Source organism: Typopeltis vanoorti, chromosome 23 (genome assembly GCF_054136105.1).
Source record: "Typopeltis vanoorti isolate ZY-2024b chromosome 23, IOZ_Tvanoo_1.0, whole genome shotgun sequence".
In the NCBI taxonomy this organism is placed as follows: domain Eukaryota; kingdom Metazoa; phylum Arthropoda; class Arachnida; order Uropygi; family Thelyphonidae; genus Typopeltis; species Typopeltis vanoorti.
In genome coordinates, this window is record NC_143571.1 from 43,814,901 (window position 1) to 43,836,359 (window position 21,459).

The window sequence follows — 21,459 nt, forward strand, 5'->3', positions numbered from 1 at the left end:
TTTATGGCATACATGTATACAAATGTGCATTACGTTAAGAAATCCTGACATTATGTGTGATATATATATAGAAACTCTTACAATACAATATACACAAGTTATTTTATATATCAATGCCTTGAGGAAAGAGGTTATCCATTTTGTTGACAGAACATTTTTCTATAGTAGGTAACAAAACAAGAAGGCTATATGATGCACTATATGATACTGCTGTTTAATGTACACTTTCAACTTCTGCATACCATCAAACAACTAAACTAGTGTAATGAAAGAAGTTTAAAATTATTTAATAGAAATATAGTTTCACAAAACTATTAATATCATTAAATGTAACATTATTTATTTTCCTTTCTTTTTAATAACATTATATCAAACAATGTTATTAAAAAGAAAGGAAAATGAATATATAATAATTTTTACCAAATAAGCAAACAATGTTTGCCTTTGAAACTTTGAAGGACTGAAAAGCAATCAAAAGATTATGAGAATACAACCTAAGTGGGAACTTAGTCGCCTTAATATTCAGCTACTTAAAATGAACTCTGCCAAGGAGTATGTTTGTCTTTTACTTACCGCTCTTTCAAAACGTGTGATCTGAGACTCTGCAAAAGCTCAAAATATCATGGTACTCATGTTAGAAAGTTATCTATATTTTTTAAGAGTGAACTCAATTTGCATATAAACATTATTACTGAAGAAATACAAAATCAGATATTTCTTATTCTTTCTTTAACAATTCAATGCCAAGTTGACACACTTTTTATTTAAAAAAAAAAATATGATTTGCAACTTGAAAGTTCACTTACAAAAAATTGCAACTTTCTAATATATGCTATCGTGGTATTCTAGATTTTATTCTGGTCTCTGATGAATGCATTTTGAAACTGCCAAGACAACTATATCTTTAATAAAAAGCAATAACAAATGAGGAATATAGAGGTTCCTGGGCAGAGTTTGTCTTAAGTAATGCACACTAAAGCAAACTCGTGCCAATTTCAAAACTTTTATCAAAATTTTGAAGCAAACACACAATTCTTTCAATTGATAATTATAAGCACAACACAGCAAATTAATATCACAAAATGTTGGACTATTTCTTGAAGCTTGTAGCTAAACAATATTGCAGGTTGCAGTTTTAGTTATTACATATGACTTACAGATAAAACAAGTTTATAAATTTAAAAATTATAGTAGTATATAATTAAGCTAAATACATCCTTCATAAATCTAATTTCTCTCTTTTGCTCATGTGCACGCACACACACACACTAAAAAATGAAAGAGGAACAGCAATAGAATAATTCTAAAACTTTTTCTTTAATAGTTAACATTCATAACTATTAAATTACTTTTTTTTTGCAAAAATCCCTATGCTGCTATTTAATGCTAAATGTGCAGCATAATTAAATAAAGTGACTAATCTAAATCTAAACTAGTGATGTTCAAGTAAAATCTGGTCTCCCATACTTTTGGCAATATGATGCAGCTAAATTTATTTAAGTTTGGGGAATGTTATAGTGCTTCTCCAAACTTAAATAAATTTGGCTACATCACATTGCCAAAAATCTGAGAGATCATCATTTTGAGAGCTTCATAAGTCTTCATCACTGCCCCCATGGAGGCACTAGTTAAGACTGTAGAAGCCTACCTTTTACAATCAGTCTGTGTTCACTTTCCTACTGATGTGCCTGCATGCAAATGCTCAATATATTTTTTTTATGCCCATGAAGATGCTTTGGTGACCAAGGCAAAATATTGGCTTATTAATCTAATTAGCTAAATAAGTCTAGTTAATTATTACCTTTAGGCACTAGTCTTTCCACTAAACAACATGTCTCGGAAAGTGCTATTTGTCTCCGAAATATTTTTCTTAAAAACATAGATATAACAATCCACTACATTATTAATATATTATTTTTCCCATACCCAGTCAAAGACAAACAGTACTATACAGCAGTGTGAGCACTTTTGTATTCTTTTAGCCAATGAGTGCTCTATTTCACTATTCCAAGTTGAATGTTGTTCAAAGCATTGTATTTATGGCATGTCTTTCAGTGAGCTGTGTTATGTGGGTAGTTTTGACCGATAATGACATACACACTGAAGACAACCAAAAGACAGACAGATTTTGATCCACATAATCAGGAGAAAACAATGCTGATGTTTGTCATATGCAATGTTGTGGCATGTAATGGTAAGTACACTAACTTAATGAACTATATTTGTATATTTTGTTTCATTATTATTCAGTTACATGTATTTATTAGATCATCTTTATTGTGTATTATTGTTTAAGTAATCCAATAAATCCCCAATGTTGACCTAAGGAATAAATTACAATGCCAGGAATGCACCTTCATCGAGACTATGTTACAAGGACATTATATAGCACTGATTCACAGTTAGTGCTGCTATTTCAGAAAGCACTCTTGGGATTAAAATGTGGTATACATGTACTTTTAATATTTAACTTTATGAAATACTCTGATTTAAATTATAACATATATATGAATAGCTGATATTCAGAATGACATGACTTAAAAAAAAAAGGGGGGGGGGGAATCATATTTAGTGATGATAATAACCATTAATATTTGATAATAATGCTTAATAATATTAACTGAGCTTCAGTCTTTTCAGAATTATTTCTTCTAAATAAATTTTTGTTTTTGAATAAATATTATCTCAAATATTGAATGCAATTTTGACAAAATATAACATCCATTTTCCTTCTTCTCAATTTTTGAGTGTGTGATTGCAGCGATTAGAAAATTACATAAAAGCGGTCATAGGGTAGTTAATAAAAGTATAAATGTAGTAAATAATAATAACCAATAAGAGATCATAAAAGATATGGTTGAGGGAATGTGGACTGCAGAGTTTGGTGGATAGTAGAAGGAGAGGTGATATGATTGAGACTTTTAAACTGTTGAGAGGTGGTTACAGGGTTGACACTGTAACCACCTCTCAACAGTTTGAGAGGTGGTTACAGTGGAGAGTTCTTTCACTTGGTTGAACAGCAGGAAGGAGTGATGACAAGGGGTCATCCCTGGCAAAAGGAAACTGTGAGCAAGAGGGTGAGGAGTGGTTTCTTTGCATGGAGGGAGGTTGAACCATAGAATGCATTGCCTGATAGAGTGGTGAGAGTGAGAACCGTCAATGAGTTTAAGGAGTGGTATGATAGAATTTGTGTTTCTTAGGAAGAACCTCCTGCGATGAGTCTTTTGACTCCATGGAGGCATGAATAATAATAATAATATTCCAGAAGTATGATACAAAAATAACAAATTTAATGCCATGCTTCTGTAATGCATCAAACTATTGTTTTATGCTACATCAGGGAACTTAGAAAGGTGTGGGGGGGAATCACAGTATGTTGTAAAGCTAATCACTTTACTTCTCTTCAGAAAGAATATTTTGTTCGGTGATATTTCAAAAAAAAAAAAAAAAGTACTATATTACTTAAGGGACAGACCATAAAAAATTAGATGCCCTTGAAAGGATAACATGATAGTGTGTGTGTGTGGGGGGGGGGGGTATTAAATTTTACACCTTATGTAGTTTTATATCAGTGAGAGCTTCCCCCCCCCCCCCCCCCAAATCTATTATAACAATGCATTGTAGCTGCATATATATAATGAAATTTCTGGCTGGGATCAGAGAATAAAAATAGTAACAACAAACAGGAATCAAAGCACTTGTAGCAAACATGTTTCATCCAATTCAACATAATTTTTTATAAAAGAGAAACCAAGTTCCAATAATTCAAATGGCACAAATTAAAAAGAGGAAAATAAACATATATTGAAAAATATTTAACTATGCTTAATCTAAAATCTAACTGTTATTTTGGTTGTGACACTTGATTTACCTTACAGCAAACATTTATTTAATAAACTTGAGGGTTTTTTTTTTTCTTTTTTTAATATTACTGGGAAAGAACTATTTTCTATGACATTTCTAACAATTTCAAAGCAAGCTACTTTTAGGAACTGCATCCAGTAGTGGATAGACAGACCTAAATTCTCTACAGAGGAGAGAATGGCTTTGGTTGTTTCAGCAATTTGTTTATAACAGACTGGTTGCAGAGCTCAATAAAGGAAAATGGAAATACCACAATACTTCTTGGATTCTGCTAAGGCATTTTGATAGAATTCTACAATGAAGATTATGGTTGTTATACAAACTCAAAGGAATGGATATGTGAAATAAAAACAGAGTAATGTATAAAGGTGCCAAAGGCAGAGAAAATAAGGATGCCAGTGTCACATCATAGAATTCTATACTTGGGCAAGTGTTTGGTTAAGTAGTATTAATGATACTGGGATTGGTCAAGATAGCAATACACAATTATTTGCTATGATGCAACATTAGAAAGGGTGAAGAGGGATGTGGTATAAAAGATCTGAACAAAGTTATTCTATGGGTAAATGACTATCAAATATTTGAATCTGAATATATCATTGTCAACGAATGGACAACTCAACAGGATAGAATAACAACAATGGATTTCAAAACATACACACCATGTGCTGGCATAATACACTACAGTAGATGGCAAGGCATAATTTAACAAAACTACTGCCTGCTTACAACTAATAAGGATAAGAATCTCCCAAATTTTAAGTTAAAGAGTCATTATGTAAGTCAGGACAATGTAGTAGGGATCAACACTCTTGAACAAGGCTCAAATTTAAAACAGCAACAGTGTAGTCAATGAGTCTCAGACCAGAAGATTTTGCGGTCAGTGTCAACTCCAGACTAGCTACACCAGACTTCAACTTTTTTTTTTAAATCAATAATATAAGATTGATGTTCCCTTTCACAACAGAGCATCCTGTGTATCTCAAGTAAGAGACATGGCAACCTTCTGTCATGTCCCGTAAGAGACACGACGACCAACCTTTGCCAGCAAAGGTTGGTCGATTGGTAGAGCCTCTGCTACTAATGGCTCATGCAAAAAATTAAGCAAGTTTAAGCATGGTTAGTAGTTGGAAGGAGATCAATTGTTTGATGCTGTTGGCACACTCTCCCTTGATGAGTCTTTGGACTCCCTGGTGGTGTCACATAATAATAATAATAATAATAATGACAAGGAACTTGGCAAACACTGGGGCAGAGGAGACCATTATCCTTGGAAAATGACAAGGAAGAGTTTAACAGGGGAAAAAAAACAACAAAAAAAAACATGGGCATTGAAATATATTTCTTGAGGATCTTCGAAACAAGTTCAGATATTTCAGCAATATAAAGAAATGGAACTCAATAAATGTTCGGGGGTTCTTAGGCTTGTAAGAATTCTAGTTTAGATCATAAGAGCTGGAGCAAACAACATGAGTTCTATTTAGCAAAGTTTTTTTTTTTTTTTTTTTTTTTTTTTTTTTTTTTTTTTTTGAGGATGATGTGCTGAATCTTGCTGTGTATAATGGCCAATGGAGGTAGGTTTATGAGAGATAGAAGCAGTCAGTATGCTAGAGAAAGTGGAAGGGGAAGAATGTTCAAGAAAGCTAATTTTCTATCATTGTCTATCTCCATGGTAAAGTAAGCTATTGGAGATGTAGACTTGATATCTGGTTAGGAATGAGGGTAGATCATCATTAGGGTGAGGCCGTATGCCAAAACACATCATCCACATAGAATGCCTAAAATATGCATTCATAAAATAAAGACAATATTAAAACTTATCCTAGTGTCAATCAGTTGTAAAGATGAGCTTATTGTGATCAAGAAATCTGATTTTTATATATTTTTTATTTTTACATGAGTGGGAACACCCAAAAGAATGCATAAGAGCCAAGATAAATATTTCTCTAGATGATAAGCAGGAAAGGCATGATGGGTTCTACCAAAATGATTCAATTTTTCAATAGTATCTTCATCCCAACTGACAGCTTCATCTAGCAAAGAATTTGATGCTGACCTGGCTATTACACACCATCTACCATATGAAGTTGTCAGCTGAGATGATAGTCTATCAGATTCAGATCAAAATAATTGATTTAATAAAGTGTTATTAAATTTCTCATGTCTGTTTTACTATGCCACAAGTGCGATTAAAAACTCAAATGACTATCAGTTCAATATTGCCAATCAATGTGCATTTTGGACTGAAGTCACAGGCAGCAATATTATATTAATGGTAATTTACTATGAGTGGTCAATGACACTAGAGAGCTGGGAATGATGGTGGCTATTAATGTCATTGTATTATATAACAACAATGTTGAAGAGCACATTAACTTGTAAACTCTGTAAATCGAGTAAGAATGCATATGAAGTCCAGGTTCTATCCATGGCATACAGTGAGCATGTTTTGTTTTTTGTTATGTGGCTCCTACTCATGAAAGGTTTAATTGTATGGAAACATTTTTTTAAATTGAGTTTTTATAATACATTTCTCTGAAGTGACTTGAAAAGTTCCATTAAAGATACCAAGAAATTTTATACTTTTAATTTTAGACAAAACAAAGTTTTATGAGTGAAATATATTCACGTCTGAGCTACTTGTATATAGAAGCTACTTACTTCATATCACTTGCCTTAGTATCTTAGCATGTATCCCATAATACAACGTGTACCCCCTTTCGAACATGTATATGATGCAATGCATAATGTGAAAGGTCACTACCCAGACCAGTTTCGACCTTTATTGAGGTCTCATCAGTGGGAGCCAGACCCAGGAGAGATACCAAGGTTGAAGTAATGCTGAAGTCATATATATCTCATATACAAGTAGACAAAAGGTGCTTGACCTTATTCTCTGGATGAGAGAAAGGTGCAGAAAGTTTTTTTACCTTGGTTTCATCTCTAGTAGTGCAGGGTTTCCAGGCAATGTAAAAAAAAAAAAAAAAAACACATACGCACACAAAACATGTGAAATGGACTACCGGTTACTTTATGTTGTCCTTATAAGTAGACCTGTTTTTTTAAAAAAAAAATAAAGATATGAGAGGTTAAAAGGCCACACAGGGACTAATAACCGTAAAAAACAATTTCTTAGCTTAAAACTGTATACATTTTGTGGTACATTTCTTCAGGAGAAATACCAAAAAATAAAATAATTACAGGCATTAATTCTGGGAAAATTCCCATGTTACTCTTCTTAAAAACTATTATTTTTACGGCTATTTTTGCCTGTTTTCGTTTAGGAGTGTCCCTTATTTTAAAAACAATGGCTTTTTACTCAAGAATTCTTAGGGCATTATAGGCGTATTTTAAAGATAAATATATGCAAACTAGTAGAAGAAGAAATTTTGCATATCCAAACAAAGTTTGCACATTCAAACAAGGTATGTTTGGATGTGCAAACACGGGTTGTTTTTGTTCTGCATACTTCTAGTGTTCAGATGTTAAAAGGGGAAGGGGGGGGGTTTAGGAAACGTGGGGGGAGAGTTTGAGGCAAGGTGGGAAATTAATTTGAAAACCCGTTTTTTTTCTTAAAAATAATATATATATATATATATATATATATATATATATTTTTTTTTTTTTTAGACTTGATCTATGTTCAGACTCAAACTTAACTATTTTGCTTACTTGGGAGAAGGAGTAAAAAAAAAACCAAGTTTATAAAATTACTTTGTATCCTTAAATATATATATATTATTATATTCAAGGGTGCTTCTTTGGGGGAAGGGGAAGGGTTTTATGGGAAACAGGGGCGGGGAGAGCATTAACGGAGTGCAAGTCGTTTCGATCGTGCTATCGTCATTGGAACATTTCAATAAAATAATTACAATGTCAAGAAGAGGCATTTTCAATACAAGCTAATGATAAACAAATTAATATTTAAATAGTTCAATTAAATGAGTGATAAAAATTATACTGAAGACATAACATTACCCGAAGAGGTAATGTTATGTTAAATTTTCCCTCATTTCCTGTTTCTGTTATGCAGGGCAGAGTTATGTAATATTTCAGATCTTCTTTGAATTTTCCAACAAAACAAAACTGTAGTCAGATGGCATTTGATCAAGTACTTTGGGAATTTATTTGTTGCATAAAAGGCACCAATCTTTTCCACCTATCAACCAACTTTTGCAATCTACAAACTCTCAGACTAGCATCATAGAAAGCATGTCACAGACCATTCACCATCTTGATCACTTGCCTCTGGGATCATCTCCACTATTCCTCATTCCCAAGAAACCTGGGTGACCAAAACCTGAATATAGATGTGCAATCTAGATGTGGCCATATCAAGACCTTATAAAGAGGAATGAAAACTTGCTTATCTCTTGTTAGTGAGGTCTTCAATAACGAAGTATCATATGAACTACCTTGGCCACATCTGCTGCCCTACCCTCTTTACTTCTGCTTCCTATCCACCAACACTCACAAAATCTCTAGCTTCAATTTTTTGGAGTCCAGTTTCATCACTGAGTGTACACAACTTGTAAACTATCAATCTCAAAATGCAAAACTTGATACTTTTTGGCATTAAACTGGCACCCATTATCTTCTGCTTATTTAATCATCAGGCAAGCTCTCTATACTGTCTTGATTATCGATTACTACTCACTTTTGCATCAACAGCAAACAACTGAATATTTCCCGTTCGCATCGTTTCCAACATTATTCATGTAAAAATTAAACAGCAGTGGTCTGAGCTTTGCAGCAGCACACAACTATTCATTTTGCTTTTTCTGGATTCTGCTCCTCCCTATACTACTTTTTGGTATCTGTCCATTAGCCACCCTTGCATCCACATCACCAGATTCCTATCCACCCTCATTTGTTCCATGTGGTATCATGTCAAACACCATCACAAAAGTCATTAGTAACATTGTCTACTTACTCCCTTTATTTAATTCAGCTGTCACTTATTATAAAAAATGAGTAAATTACCAAGGTATGCCCTTTTTCTTAATAAAGCCTAATGTTTCCAATATTCTTATTCACTAATTCCTGAATTCCATCTTTGATCACATTTTCCAATAAATAAATATTGATTTAACACTAAACAGTTAATAAAAATTTAAACATAAAAAAACTGTTGAAATAAGATGTAGAATCTTATTCCAGCACTTTACAAGATAAAAGCATGTGAAATAGTTTAATTTCACTAGCGAATAAAAATAACTTAGATCTATTATTCAAATAATGTATCAGCTACAGAAAACATCAAAAATTTGCAAAAAAAGAGAAACAGCAATAAATCTAATCTAATAGTGTATTAAATCTATACTTCTTCAAATTCCTGTAATACTTTTGTAAATTAAACTTTAATCTATATAATGAACAATCTTTTAAAAAGAGGAAATCAAGAAACATTTGCAAAATGTCCAGGGGCAATTAAGGTCTCTGGAATGTTGATTATGAAGAAGGTTGAGAAAATATAATTTTCAGTCATAAAAAGTTGATTTTAACTTAATTTTCCGAAGCAACACACACACTTGTAAAGGCTGGCTGAAGCTTACTGGCTAGAGCTACTTTGACTGCATATGGCCCGTGTTTAAGCAACAGGGTGAGATGACGTGCAGGGAGCGGGAAATGGCTATGCATGCACACAAAATCACAGTGCTGAAGCGAGGACCTGGATGCTCCCACAACCGAGCAAGCTAAGGTAGTTTGACTAGTGTCGGCCTTCGAGACACAATGCAAAGCTCAATTATTGCAGCGCAAGCTTAAAACGTCTTCTGACTGCAAAAATAAAAGCCTAAATGGAATGCTTATAAATGCATGCATTTATTAACAAATAAATATTACTTCTTTCTGAATTAATGAGCTTGCGCAGCAAGCATGGAGAATTCGCCACTGCATAAAAAACGTTACCAATATTAACTTTAAAAAGAAAATGCAAATGTGGTATGTCTTATCAACTATATAATCATAGCATCTTACAATAATTGACATACCAAGGATTTCTAAAGAGCATGCTAATGTCTGTAAAAGAGAGAAAATTGAAACTTAAATCAATATTTTTCTAATTTTTTTTTTAAATTATCATATTTTACTCTATAAAATATGAATGTTATTTAATGTTTAATGATTTTAAAAGTGGGATATCCTTCAGTACAATACAAAGTTAATTATTAAAATGTACTTAAATAATGCAAACTTTAATGTACTACTATGGTGTACATTAAATCTGGCATACGCCATTCTGCAAATAAAGAAGTACAGTACTAGATATAATGCACTGAAAAAGTTTGAAATCACTGAAGTTATGATACGGTAAACACTAAAGTATAGCACAGAAAAAATTAAAAATTTTAAACATTAGCAGTTTAGTTATCTAGCCATATAGAAGCTTTTGAGAAGTAAAAATGTGCTACAGTGTAGATTATCTGTGACACCAATGAATGCAATCAAAATGACTGCATTAAAAAAAAAAAAATTAAACTCAAAAATAACTATCTGTATCAAATTAATACAGTTTTGCTTTCAATTCAATCATTAAAATCAACTGGAAATCTTTACTGAAAAAGAAATAATAGAGCCTGCCTGGTAGAGTGGATGGCATATCCACTCTCCAGCCAAAAGGCTGCAGGTTCGAATCCTGCATGGATTGTGATTGTCTGTAGAAATACCAGTGGTGGTGGTCAGCAGTAGATGGTGTTGGTGTAGTTGCAGTCAGTAGGTGATTGAATGATGGAGATGGAGTTGTAGAGCAGGTGTCCTCCCTCAATGAGTCCTTGGACTCCCTGGAGGTGTCAAATAATAAAGACCAATTATATTTGAATATACAGTGAAAACCACCTCTTTAACATTAAAATTTATGTTTCCACATTTCACTTCATTTTCTATCATTCCAGGGTACAGAATTCTCAATAAAAATTATGCAAATAGGAAATTGCCTACCATTTGAACTAATCCATTTCCATCAAACATTTGGCAGCATTATTTGCTTTTGAAATGATAAAAACAAGGGATCACTCTCTCTCTCTCTCTCTCTCAGGGTAGAGTACCAGCAGGAAAACAGTAATGGCAGCTTGGGGATTATATGGTGTAAGGCAAATGTGGACAAGACAGGATGCTTAGTGGGATGTTGCTTGTGATTTGAATGGGAAAAAAAAAAAAAAAATTAGTGAGGGTGTAAAGGTGGGTAACAAAAAAAATTTAGAGCCAGTGAAAACTATGAACATAATACTGATGACATGTAACCTATAGTCAGGTAGACAGAAGACCAAAGTGTAAGAGTCATTTAAACTTTTGAAAGAAGATGGAAATCAAGGGAATTTTCAAAATGGTAGAAATAAGGAGCATATCTAGAGGTTGTAAAAGGAACAAGAGAGATCGAGTAGTTTTTATTTTATAGATTTTTTTTAAAAATTTATTTTTGCAATCCCAGTTCAAAGAACCAAGGCAATGAAAGCTGTATATTAAGTCTGTTAACTGCATTTATTCACTGATACATTTGTCCAATTTGCAAGATGGGGGAGAGACTTAATTTTTGGGAGGGAAACCTTACTATCTTCACATGAGACTGGATGACACCTTCAGATGAAAAGTCATTATAAAGTTACTTAAATATATAAAGAGCCAATAGGTTTCATTTCGGCGATATAAACATTATTTAAATTAAGGGGATATTAAATCCCACATTGTTTTAAAACCGAATAAGAAACTCAAAGATTGGAATCAGAGAGTTTCATGCCGAATATAGTATAGTAAACTATAAAGTATCGGTGACTACTAGCATGAGCTAATGCATGTTGTCCAAGTACGTAGTACAAACTCGGGCAACTCGCAGCAAAGGTGGTCAAGTTCTGATCGCTATTCTTGGTATTTTCCATAATGTAAAACACATTTCCTAGGAAATGTATGCTGTTATTACATTATGGTGGAAGGTCACTACCCAGACCAGTTTCAGCCTTTAATTGAGGCTTCATCAGTGAGTAGCTTATTAGAATAGTCATTATAAAAGTTCTTTACATGCTAGATAGAATTCAAATCCACATCTTTCCATACAAACGTACTGCTGTTACTGTTACTTTTCTGGAATGCACTACCTGAAAGGATGGTGAGAGTGCAAACAGTAAATGAGTTTTGTAAGTAATACAATAGACTGCAATGTCTCAAGCAGACCTCTTGTGATAAGTCTTGCCTCCACTTTCACTCCACATTGTACTAGATATAAACAGGTGATAGTTCATTTTGTTCAATTTCAAATGAAAATATTCTTTTGGATTAGGAGGTTTTGTACTCGAGTCATTAACATAGAGACCATGTTTGGTATACAATGAATCGCTGTGAACAGTGGTGGCATAGAATGAAATCATAGGGGTGATGCAACTTTCAAAATATACATACACATTGTAAGTACAGTGTATACGTGTTTGGATAAAATATCAAAATTATAGTAAAAAAATTTTAAAAAATTAAACATAATAAAATATTGTTTATTATCGATAAAATTATACAGTTTGGTATAATTCAAAATTACTTAAAAATAAAATATATTCTTCTTGTTTTGTTTCATGAAAAAATATTGTTTATTATATAAAATTATACAGTTTAGTATAATTCAAAATTACTTAAAAATAAAATCCATTCCTTTAATTATAATTAAAGGAATGAATTTACAATTTTTGGACATTGCAATTAAAGGATTTAATTGTAATGTCCAAATATTTAAAGAAACGGAGTAAACACGATAAGCACTACGAACACTCTACTACTGGCGCAAACTGCATATAAATAACAGTGGAACTGCATGATGAACAGTGCTGCATTACGCTAATAGCTCACATCTCACTATGATGTGCATATGCTTGCGAGCATAGCAATATGATACTGTGTTAACCACAGTGCCGCTAGCATCCCTCATCCCCCTAAGTGCTAGAAGATGAATTTTTATTATTTTTTATACAAAATAAGAGAATTGTATAGGACTGTTGATGATAAAATTAAATATTACAAGCAAATATAAATAAATGAATAAATATATTTATATATCGGGAAAAATTGGGGGTGCTGCAGTTCCGCAGTGCCTATGCATGAGCCGCCCCTGGCTGTGAATGAAACCACTTGCTATTCAAGAATCCTATTGCACTGCTAGGACTGAACTGATCAGTTAAGATAATGCAATAGCAGTTTGTAATATTCATAGTATGTTAAAAAATGAGATGACTACATCAGCAAATAATAAGTTTCTGGTAATTATCAATTATTTCTATGAAATAGTCTAAAAGCTTTTCAACAAGAGAATGCCTTAGTGCTCAAGTTTTAGAGCTCGGGATGCAGGCTATTTGTATTATCAAATAAATCCTGAGGAATGCTAGGGCACAAAAAATACACATTTCTTATGACTTCACTGAATCATTTCTATACTTGAGATGAAAGTTATAAGAATATGGGGGGGGGGGGGAGTTTATAGGTAAAATTACTGACATTCATATTAAAATATTAGAATAAAGATAATGAAAGACCAAACAATACACACAAATGTTCCAAATAATGAATATTAAAGTAAACTATTCATATTTAAGCTTATTGTTTCTTTTACTATGTATGCATGGGCAAGTGTAAGATAAGAACTTAGTTAATTTTTTTTCCATTTCCCATAAATTGTATTTTCAGATGTTTTCAAGAAAATAAAATATGGAATTTTAATACAATCAGCATTCAGGCAAATGTGTAATCATCATCATCACAAACCATGGACATAGAGCCCATAAGTGTCTGATGCCACAGTGACCATATTGTACCAGTGACGCCTGTTCACTGCAATATGGCTTAATTCTTGATTCCCCCACATCAGTCTTTAATATTATCGGCTCACTCACGATGAGGACACCCTCTGACATTTGTTCCACTCATTAGACCAAACACCAATGACTAACTTTAATTTGCATGTTAATTATACAAAGTAAAAGGCCCGATTTTAAATATTTATTTTTGGATAATAATATTACTTGCAGCATGTATATTTATAAATATTATGATTCACATATTTAGAAGGGTAATAAAAAAAAAGTATTTCATTCAACCTACATAAAATTACAAGCATAACATGCTAAAAAATGCAACAGAGTATTACTGAAAAGCTAGAGTTAGATATTGACACACTGATAACGCATATAATGCATAACACATATATATTAGATAACACATTATATATTAAATACACTTAAACATTAACAAATAAAAAAGACCATAAAAATGATAAGTTTTAAAATATAAAACACCCTTTCCTCAAAGCTATTTGCAAAAAATGGTTTAGTGTATATTGGCTGTAAAAATTTCGAAATACCACAATACCTATGTATATCATATCTCAAATGTTTTGAAGAAAGGCATGGCTAAGACTACAAAGATCATAAATTTTATATATATACTAGGGGGGGCTCCACCCCTGGCGCCCACCGAGTTCCGGGCTAAGACAAAAAACATGATATAAAAACGTTTCAAATTTCGGCTTATCTTTTTATATTCAATTGTGCTTTTATTAATACTGTTGTTAATTAGAATACAACTAAAGAACTATTCTTGAATGTTTTCACTGGTGTTTTGTTGTTGCTAAGCTGTTTCATAAATAATTAATATCAAAAGAATTTTATAATGCATTCCTACAGTATTTTCATGCCTAAAAAATAAGTGGAATTTAGTTATTTTAATATAACACACACACACATCAAATTAAAATAGTTTTCTACTTTCCTTTTCCATATATCAATATTACAAATTTTTTAATTTCTATATAGAATATAAATTTCTTTAGATGGAAACTAAAGCATTATCTATGTGATTTACTAACTAGCTGTAAACTACAATAAGTGAAATTTATATTTTGTGGGTAATTAAGCCTGTCAACAGTTCATTTTAATATGAATAGCACCCCAAATACTATATTATCCTAGTATAAAAAATACCTGCAAATAAAGACTTACAGTTGATCCATTGATATAACAGATATTTTACTGCAAAAGTAAAAATAAATATAACTGCCTCCTTGCTATGAAGGCACTAGACATGTGTGAAGAGTTGAACAAGACAAACATTTCTGCTAGTTTCCCTGTTCCCAGAACAAGGTTTATGTTTTCTTATATTAATAAGAGAACAAGCCCTCATATGACAAGAAGACACTGGCACAAAAACAATGCTTAGTTGTATTAATAAAAGGGATGGAAAAATAAAACTGCAATAGATAAAGGTTACATCATAACATAAAATTACAAAATACATAATGAAAAACTTGATTTAATTTTAAATTCTACCATTCTGTTCAATCATTATGGATAAAGACCATATTCCAATATAATCTGGTAATGTTTCAAACTACTTGCATTTTCCTTAACTGAGGACAAATATTTTAATTTCTATATAGAATAGCAATTTCTTTTAATGGAAACTGAAGCATTATCTGTCCTTGAAATAACAGTCTGCTGAACATGTCAAGCTAATACAAAGGAATGTCACTGGTCATTTAAAGAAGAAATATGTAGTCAATGACAATGATAAACACTGGAAATGTTCTTCCTGCCAGATCTAAAAACAGTCTGGAGCCTGAGGTAGAAAAGAAATAGCCACAGCTCCAGGCTAAACTGAAAAATAAGTATGCACATCACAAATTTTTATACACGTTCAAAATAAATCTTTAAACATTGCTACCTAAGATGCAATTAGAAAAAAAAAAAAATTATATCAGGGCATTTTTGGATTAAGAAATTACTATGTACCTGTAATGCACACTTTATCTCTTAAAATAAATAATAAACAAAGACTAACATTTATATGAGTCTGATGAATAACAATTATACCAGAAAATGTTTGTACATGGCTAATTCACAATTCATAGAGATAAAATATACAGTATTAAAAAAAAAAAAAAAAAAAAAAAAAAAAAAAAAAAAACCAGTTCAATGGATTTTAGATATTATTCAAGCCTGCTTGGCACAATTTAATATCATTTACAAAATCTGGAAGAAGAAGAAAAAAAACAAACAATATTCTCTATCTGTCTCTTATTTGCCTCTAGCAGCACTATATACAGCTTGCTGTTTTAGAGACCAGCATAAATAATTTTGCTATTGACTAAGTAAATGATAATACCCTTCTAAGCATTTATAATTCAACCACAGATGAGAGATCCCTCAACATTTCTGTGCATATCAGAAGAAGGCGAATCAATCCTGATAATAAGGGTAATCAATCTGTTTTGTGGGATAAGTATTTATTATTGCAACGTCAGAAAATTAGCTTGATTAGCGAGCGTACAATATATATATATATATATATATTGTACGCTCACACTTCATAGAACTGAGCTTGGCAATGTGCCAAGAATAGTCAATTCATGCTGAAGGGGAGAAAGAAATAAAGGATGTATGAATTGGTTACCAACATGCAAAATCACGTGCTTTATATGTAAATTTTCCAACTGCAGTACAAGCAAAGTAAAACAAAAAAGACCAAGATAATGATAATGGGTAGAAAAATAGGAGATAATGTAAAAATAAGATGTGGAGGAAAGATTTTAGAAGAAGTGGAAAGATTTCAATATTTAGGTAGCTGGATCTCAGAGAAAGGAACTTCAGAGTTGGACATTAGAAATAGAATAGGCAAAGCTAAATCGGCATTTATGGAAATGAAGAGAATTTTAATAAACAAGAACACTAAAATAGGCGTTAGAATTGGAATAGTTAAAGCAACAGTTTGGAGTATTGCAAGTTATGGAAGTGAGTCATGGACACTAAGAAAGAGAGATATGGAAAGAATTAATGCATTGGAAATGTGCTGTTATAGAAAGATGGAAAAGATTAGTTATACAGAAAGAATATCAAATCAAGAAGTTTTAAGACGAGTTGGGATGGAAAGAACACTGTTAAAGAATATTATGCAAAGAAAGACTAGATTTGCAGGACATCTTCTGAGAGGTTCTTCGGGACACCTGACAAGAACTATATTACAAGGGAAAGTTGAGGGGAAGAGAAGACGTGGAAGACCAACTAGAGAGAGGTTTAATGACATCGTGGAATGGACTGGTTTAAGAATGATGGAAGTGACAGACAGAGAGAAATGGAGAAGAGCTGCTCATCTGCTGCAACCCTCTTGCTAGAGGATGCTACCAGACGACGACGAGCAAAATACAAGCAAAATAGTTACCACTTTAAGAACTAGAATTTTCATAAAAGAAAAGCTAATTTTCCAATGTATAATAATAAACACTCATCCCACGAAACGCATTGATTATCCTAATATCGGAATGGATTCTCTTTCTTCTGACATGAAGTGTCGCATCTGTGGGCGTATAGTATATATATATATATTATTATTATTATTTGTCACCTCCAGGGAGTCCAAAGACTCATTGAGGATTTTTTTTTTTCATATTCATAATAAGAAATAAGAAAATAATGTTTTCTCCTCTCTCTCTCTCTCTCTAGAAATACACTGATTTTGACAACTAATCAATAAGAACTTGATTTATAGAAATTAGTTTCTCTTTCCTTTTAGAGTTAAAATGGGAATTTCATATTTAAAAGTATAAATTGAACATAAATTGAAGCAGCAGCATCTACTTAAAAAAAATAAATGTGTTGTAATGGCTGTATTATAATTTACTTTTTTTTTTAAGAGTACACATGACACACACACACTAATGAAAATGTAATTATGCCTTACATGGCGACTGGAAGATGACATGCTGCATAACATTCAGAATGAAAATAGAGGAGGATTAAATATAACACTCACTACAAAGTAATGAATTATTTAGTTGATATTACAGTTTTCCATTTTTGTAAAAGTTAGAACTGAAAATATACTACTGTAGGAGAAAGTTTGTATTTCCATAGCAAGTAAAGTGAACAGTAATTTGTACATTCAGCTAGTCATAACAATTGCATTTGTTTCTTTAAACTAGTAGAAAAAAGATTTCATACCTTTTCAGTGCTTTTGCTATACTCCATTTTTACAATACCAAGTTTTATGGAATGTATTTTAACAAGTCAACGACTGTCACTTCAGAAGAATTCTGGTTTCAGATTGACCAGATGTAATAAAGCCCATGGCACTGAAGAAGCTGCACCATCTGTATTTATACCTCTGCAGGCCCATTAAAAATTTTTGTTAACACTTTTTTTTAATTTTTTTATTTTTAGTGCTAGGTATTTTATAAAAGGAACAGAGTGGGCTGCTTGGATCCACACCTCTGTAATACTAATGAACAAACTGGAAGCACATCCAAGAATTTGAGTTGCATGCTACATCTTCTTGTCACTGGAGGGCACTGAAGGACTGACTGACCAACCAACCAACCAACTGATCTGTGCTTTAACATGTAACAAGGGCAGTCTACTCAACCTAGGGGATTCTAGAAGATTCTGGTACACGTGTAAAAACTGATAAAATTGAAATACGTATACGTGGTGGATCGGGAACAGTATAAATGTATGTTATACAAGTAATGAAGTATAAAATTGTATGTACATTATTAATAACATAAATATTAAAGTCCATAAAAATACCCGCTTCTATCAAAAAAAGGAAAAAAAAAATTTAAAATGGAAAATGAACAGAAAAAAGAAAATACAAGAGACCAGGTAGATCCTCCAAAATTCTGACTGAGTCACTGTAGTGCTATTAGCATGAGGAGTAATCACTACTTGGTCATGATGGCTGATAAGAGGTTTATACAACAGAGTCTAAATGACACATAATGTTGGTGAAAACTGTCTGTTTACAGAGGCAATATATTAAATGACTGGCTTGGGCCTGCAGAGGAGGAGGATGCAGTTATGTTGTCTGTAGGCAATGATGATGTGTCTGTGTGCCGTAAATCTGGAATCGTCTGCTCCTGAGGTTGTGCAAGAGAGATTTGTGAGGATGGCACAATAGTCTGAGAATGATGGTCACTTTTTTCTTGCTGGCTGTAAGGCTGTAGCACTGATGCATCACTTTCAGGCAAAGCTAATAATGCAACATCAGTCCTTGTTAAGAAGCTACCATGTTTTGCAAACTTTACAGCACTTAGTGAATCAGGCTCTTTTTCTTCTTCCTCTTCCTCCTCCATTGCAAAACTAGACAGATGGTCAGATGAATTAGAAGTTTTTAGAGAACATCCAGCTTGATTATCATTTGTGTGATGATCTGGCAAGAGAGGTGGAAAATGAGCATCACTTCCTCCCCATCTTTCTTTTACTCTGCAGTCAGATGTTGTATACCGGACATGATGTTTTGTAACAGGAGGGCAACTGTCAGTTTCTGAAACAGCAAACTAATTAAAAAAAAAAAAAAAAAAAATACATGAATGAAAAATAGTACACGCTTTTTATTACATCTAATTTAAAATATTTGTAACAAATTTTAGAGATTAATTTTACATGAAACAATTTAAAAAATATTCTAGGATTTCTTTTTCTGATAATGAATTTTTATTACGAGGGAGGTCTGAAAGGTTCTCAGCTTGATCATAAATGGCAGCACTATTGGCGAGATTTTTTTTCCTTAAGTTGGTACATCTGTCATAAGCATCCATGTGAAACTGTAGGTCATTCTATCAAGTAGTTTGTTTTATACAGCAATCTGAAGCAAAAGTGTTGTCTGTATCCCTTGAAATGGATAAAATTGAGTATCATATGGTTATAAAATTCTTTGTAAAAGAAGGTTTAACACCAAAATAAATTCATCCGAAGTTCATAAAAGTTTATGGGCACTCTTCTCCTTCATTTTCAACAATTAAGAAATGGGCTGCCGAGATTAAATGTGGCTGTACCAGCCTTGAAGATGATCCACATGAAGAGCATCCAAAAAGTGTAACACCACCAGAAATCATTGATCAAGTGAATGATATGGTATTGGATGACCAGCAAGTCAAAGTGCGTGAAATTGCTGAGACTATAGGCATTTCAAAAGAACGTGTAGAATATATTTTGCATGAAGAATTGCAAATGAAAAAGCTTTGCTCCGCTTGCTCACAGCAGATCAAAAATGCACTTGCATGAAAATCTCTGAACAGTGCTTGGAGCATTTTAACAAGAATAAAACTGATTTTGTGCATCGATTTATTACTGTGGATGAGACTTGGATTCAACATTACACACCAGAATCCAAACAGTAGACAGAAGCTGGTTGTTCAGCACCAAAGAAGACAAAGTCGGTTCCATCAGCAGGAAAGGTCATGGCATCGGTGTTTTGGGATGCTAAAGGCATTTTGTTTATTAATTATCTTGAAAAAGGTAAAACAATAATGGGAGAATATTATTTCGATCTTTTAACCAGACCAGACGAAAAAATCCAGTTTGCAGAAAAAAAATAATCACCTTTCATCAGAACAATGCACCTGCCCACAAAGGTGTTTTGGCAATGGGAAAATTAAGGGATCTGTCCTATGAATTGTTGGAGCATCCACCCTATTCCCCAGATTTTGCTCCCTCGGACTTCTATCTCTTCCCAAAACTAAAACTCTTCCTCACTGGTCAGCGTTTTTCTTCGAATCAAGAGGTGTAGAGAGGTATTTTGCAGATCTTACTGAGAAGCACTAATGGACGGAATAATGGCGGTGGAACATCGCTGGAATAAATGTATGTCTATGTTGAAAAATAGAAATAATTTTGAAATTATAAATTCGTTTTTTTTTATCATTAGGCCGAGAACTTTTCAGACCACCCACTTATTTATTTAGTAAATTATAATTTACTAATAAATAATTCAAATTAGATATGGTCACATAATTTTCATTGTAATGTGGAAATATCGGAGAAAGTCAAGTGACAAGTGATTAAGGCAATATCGAGACTGGAATGATGGATATGCTGAGAGGTTAAAGGAATGTACATTACAGAATGGTTTTAATGGAAAATGTGACTAGACATTTAAATAACTTTCACAGCTTACACATATAACAAAAAATATATAGAATTTGATTCAAAAACTTCAGTATATTTCATCCAATGTTACATGGACATCATCAGAGAGACAGACTTAACTGTATTTAAAACACGAATCACAATAATGAATCATAAATTGCGTATATTAACTTAGGTCTCGGTCACAGCTGAAGTATATGATTATGCTATTAGAGTTCAAAGGAACAACTGTAAAAAGTGTATGGATAAAAAAATTATTTAAAATAATTATTAAAAAAAAAAGAGTAAGTAATGATGCACTTTATGGCAAAATCTGCTATATGACAGTAGCCTGGAACCTAACATGTTGTATGATTAGGGAAAGTCTGTACTTCATATTACACCAATATTTAAAAAACATTCTTAAACATGCATTTTTCTACAGTACAAATATAATAAAATTACAAATATATTTCACCATAATAGCATAATAATTTTTATATATAACACCTCCACAGCATGGAAGAATGACAGAACATTATGCCTTCTGGATGGAAAAGACTCGAGCATCATTCTTATCATGACGAGAGGATGCTATATATGGACTTTTCTTTTCCAACTGAAGGTGAGATAGCTGATCTCATACAGAGGTACTGTACGCCCACAGATGTGAGACACTTCTGTGCATGTCAGAAGAAGGAGAATTCATTCCGATATTAGAGTAATC

General features: G+C 32.6%; 1 protein-coding gene across 1 annotated transcript in view; it reads right to left on the reverse strand.

Moving 5' to 3' along the window:
- Window positions 1-18,625: 18,625 nt before the first annotated feature.
- The window catches only part of LOC150093808 (protogenin-like), a 497,946-nt gene continuing 495,112 nt past the window's right edge, over window positions 18,626-21,459 (reverse strand). Inside the window, exon 22 of the mRNA XM_090412521.1 lies at window positions 18,626-19,162. Coding sequence (XP_090268647.1) covers window positions 18,626-19,162 — 537 coding nt within the window. The remainder of the gene's footprint in view (window positions 19,163-21,459) is intronic.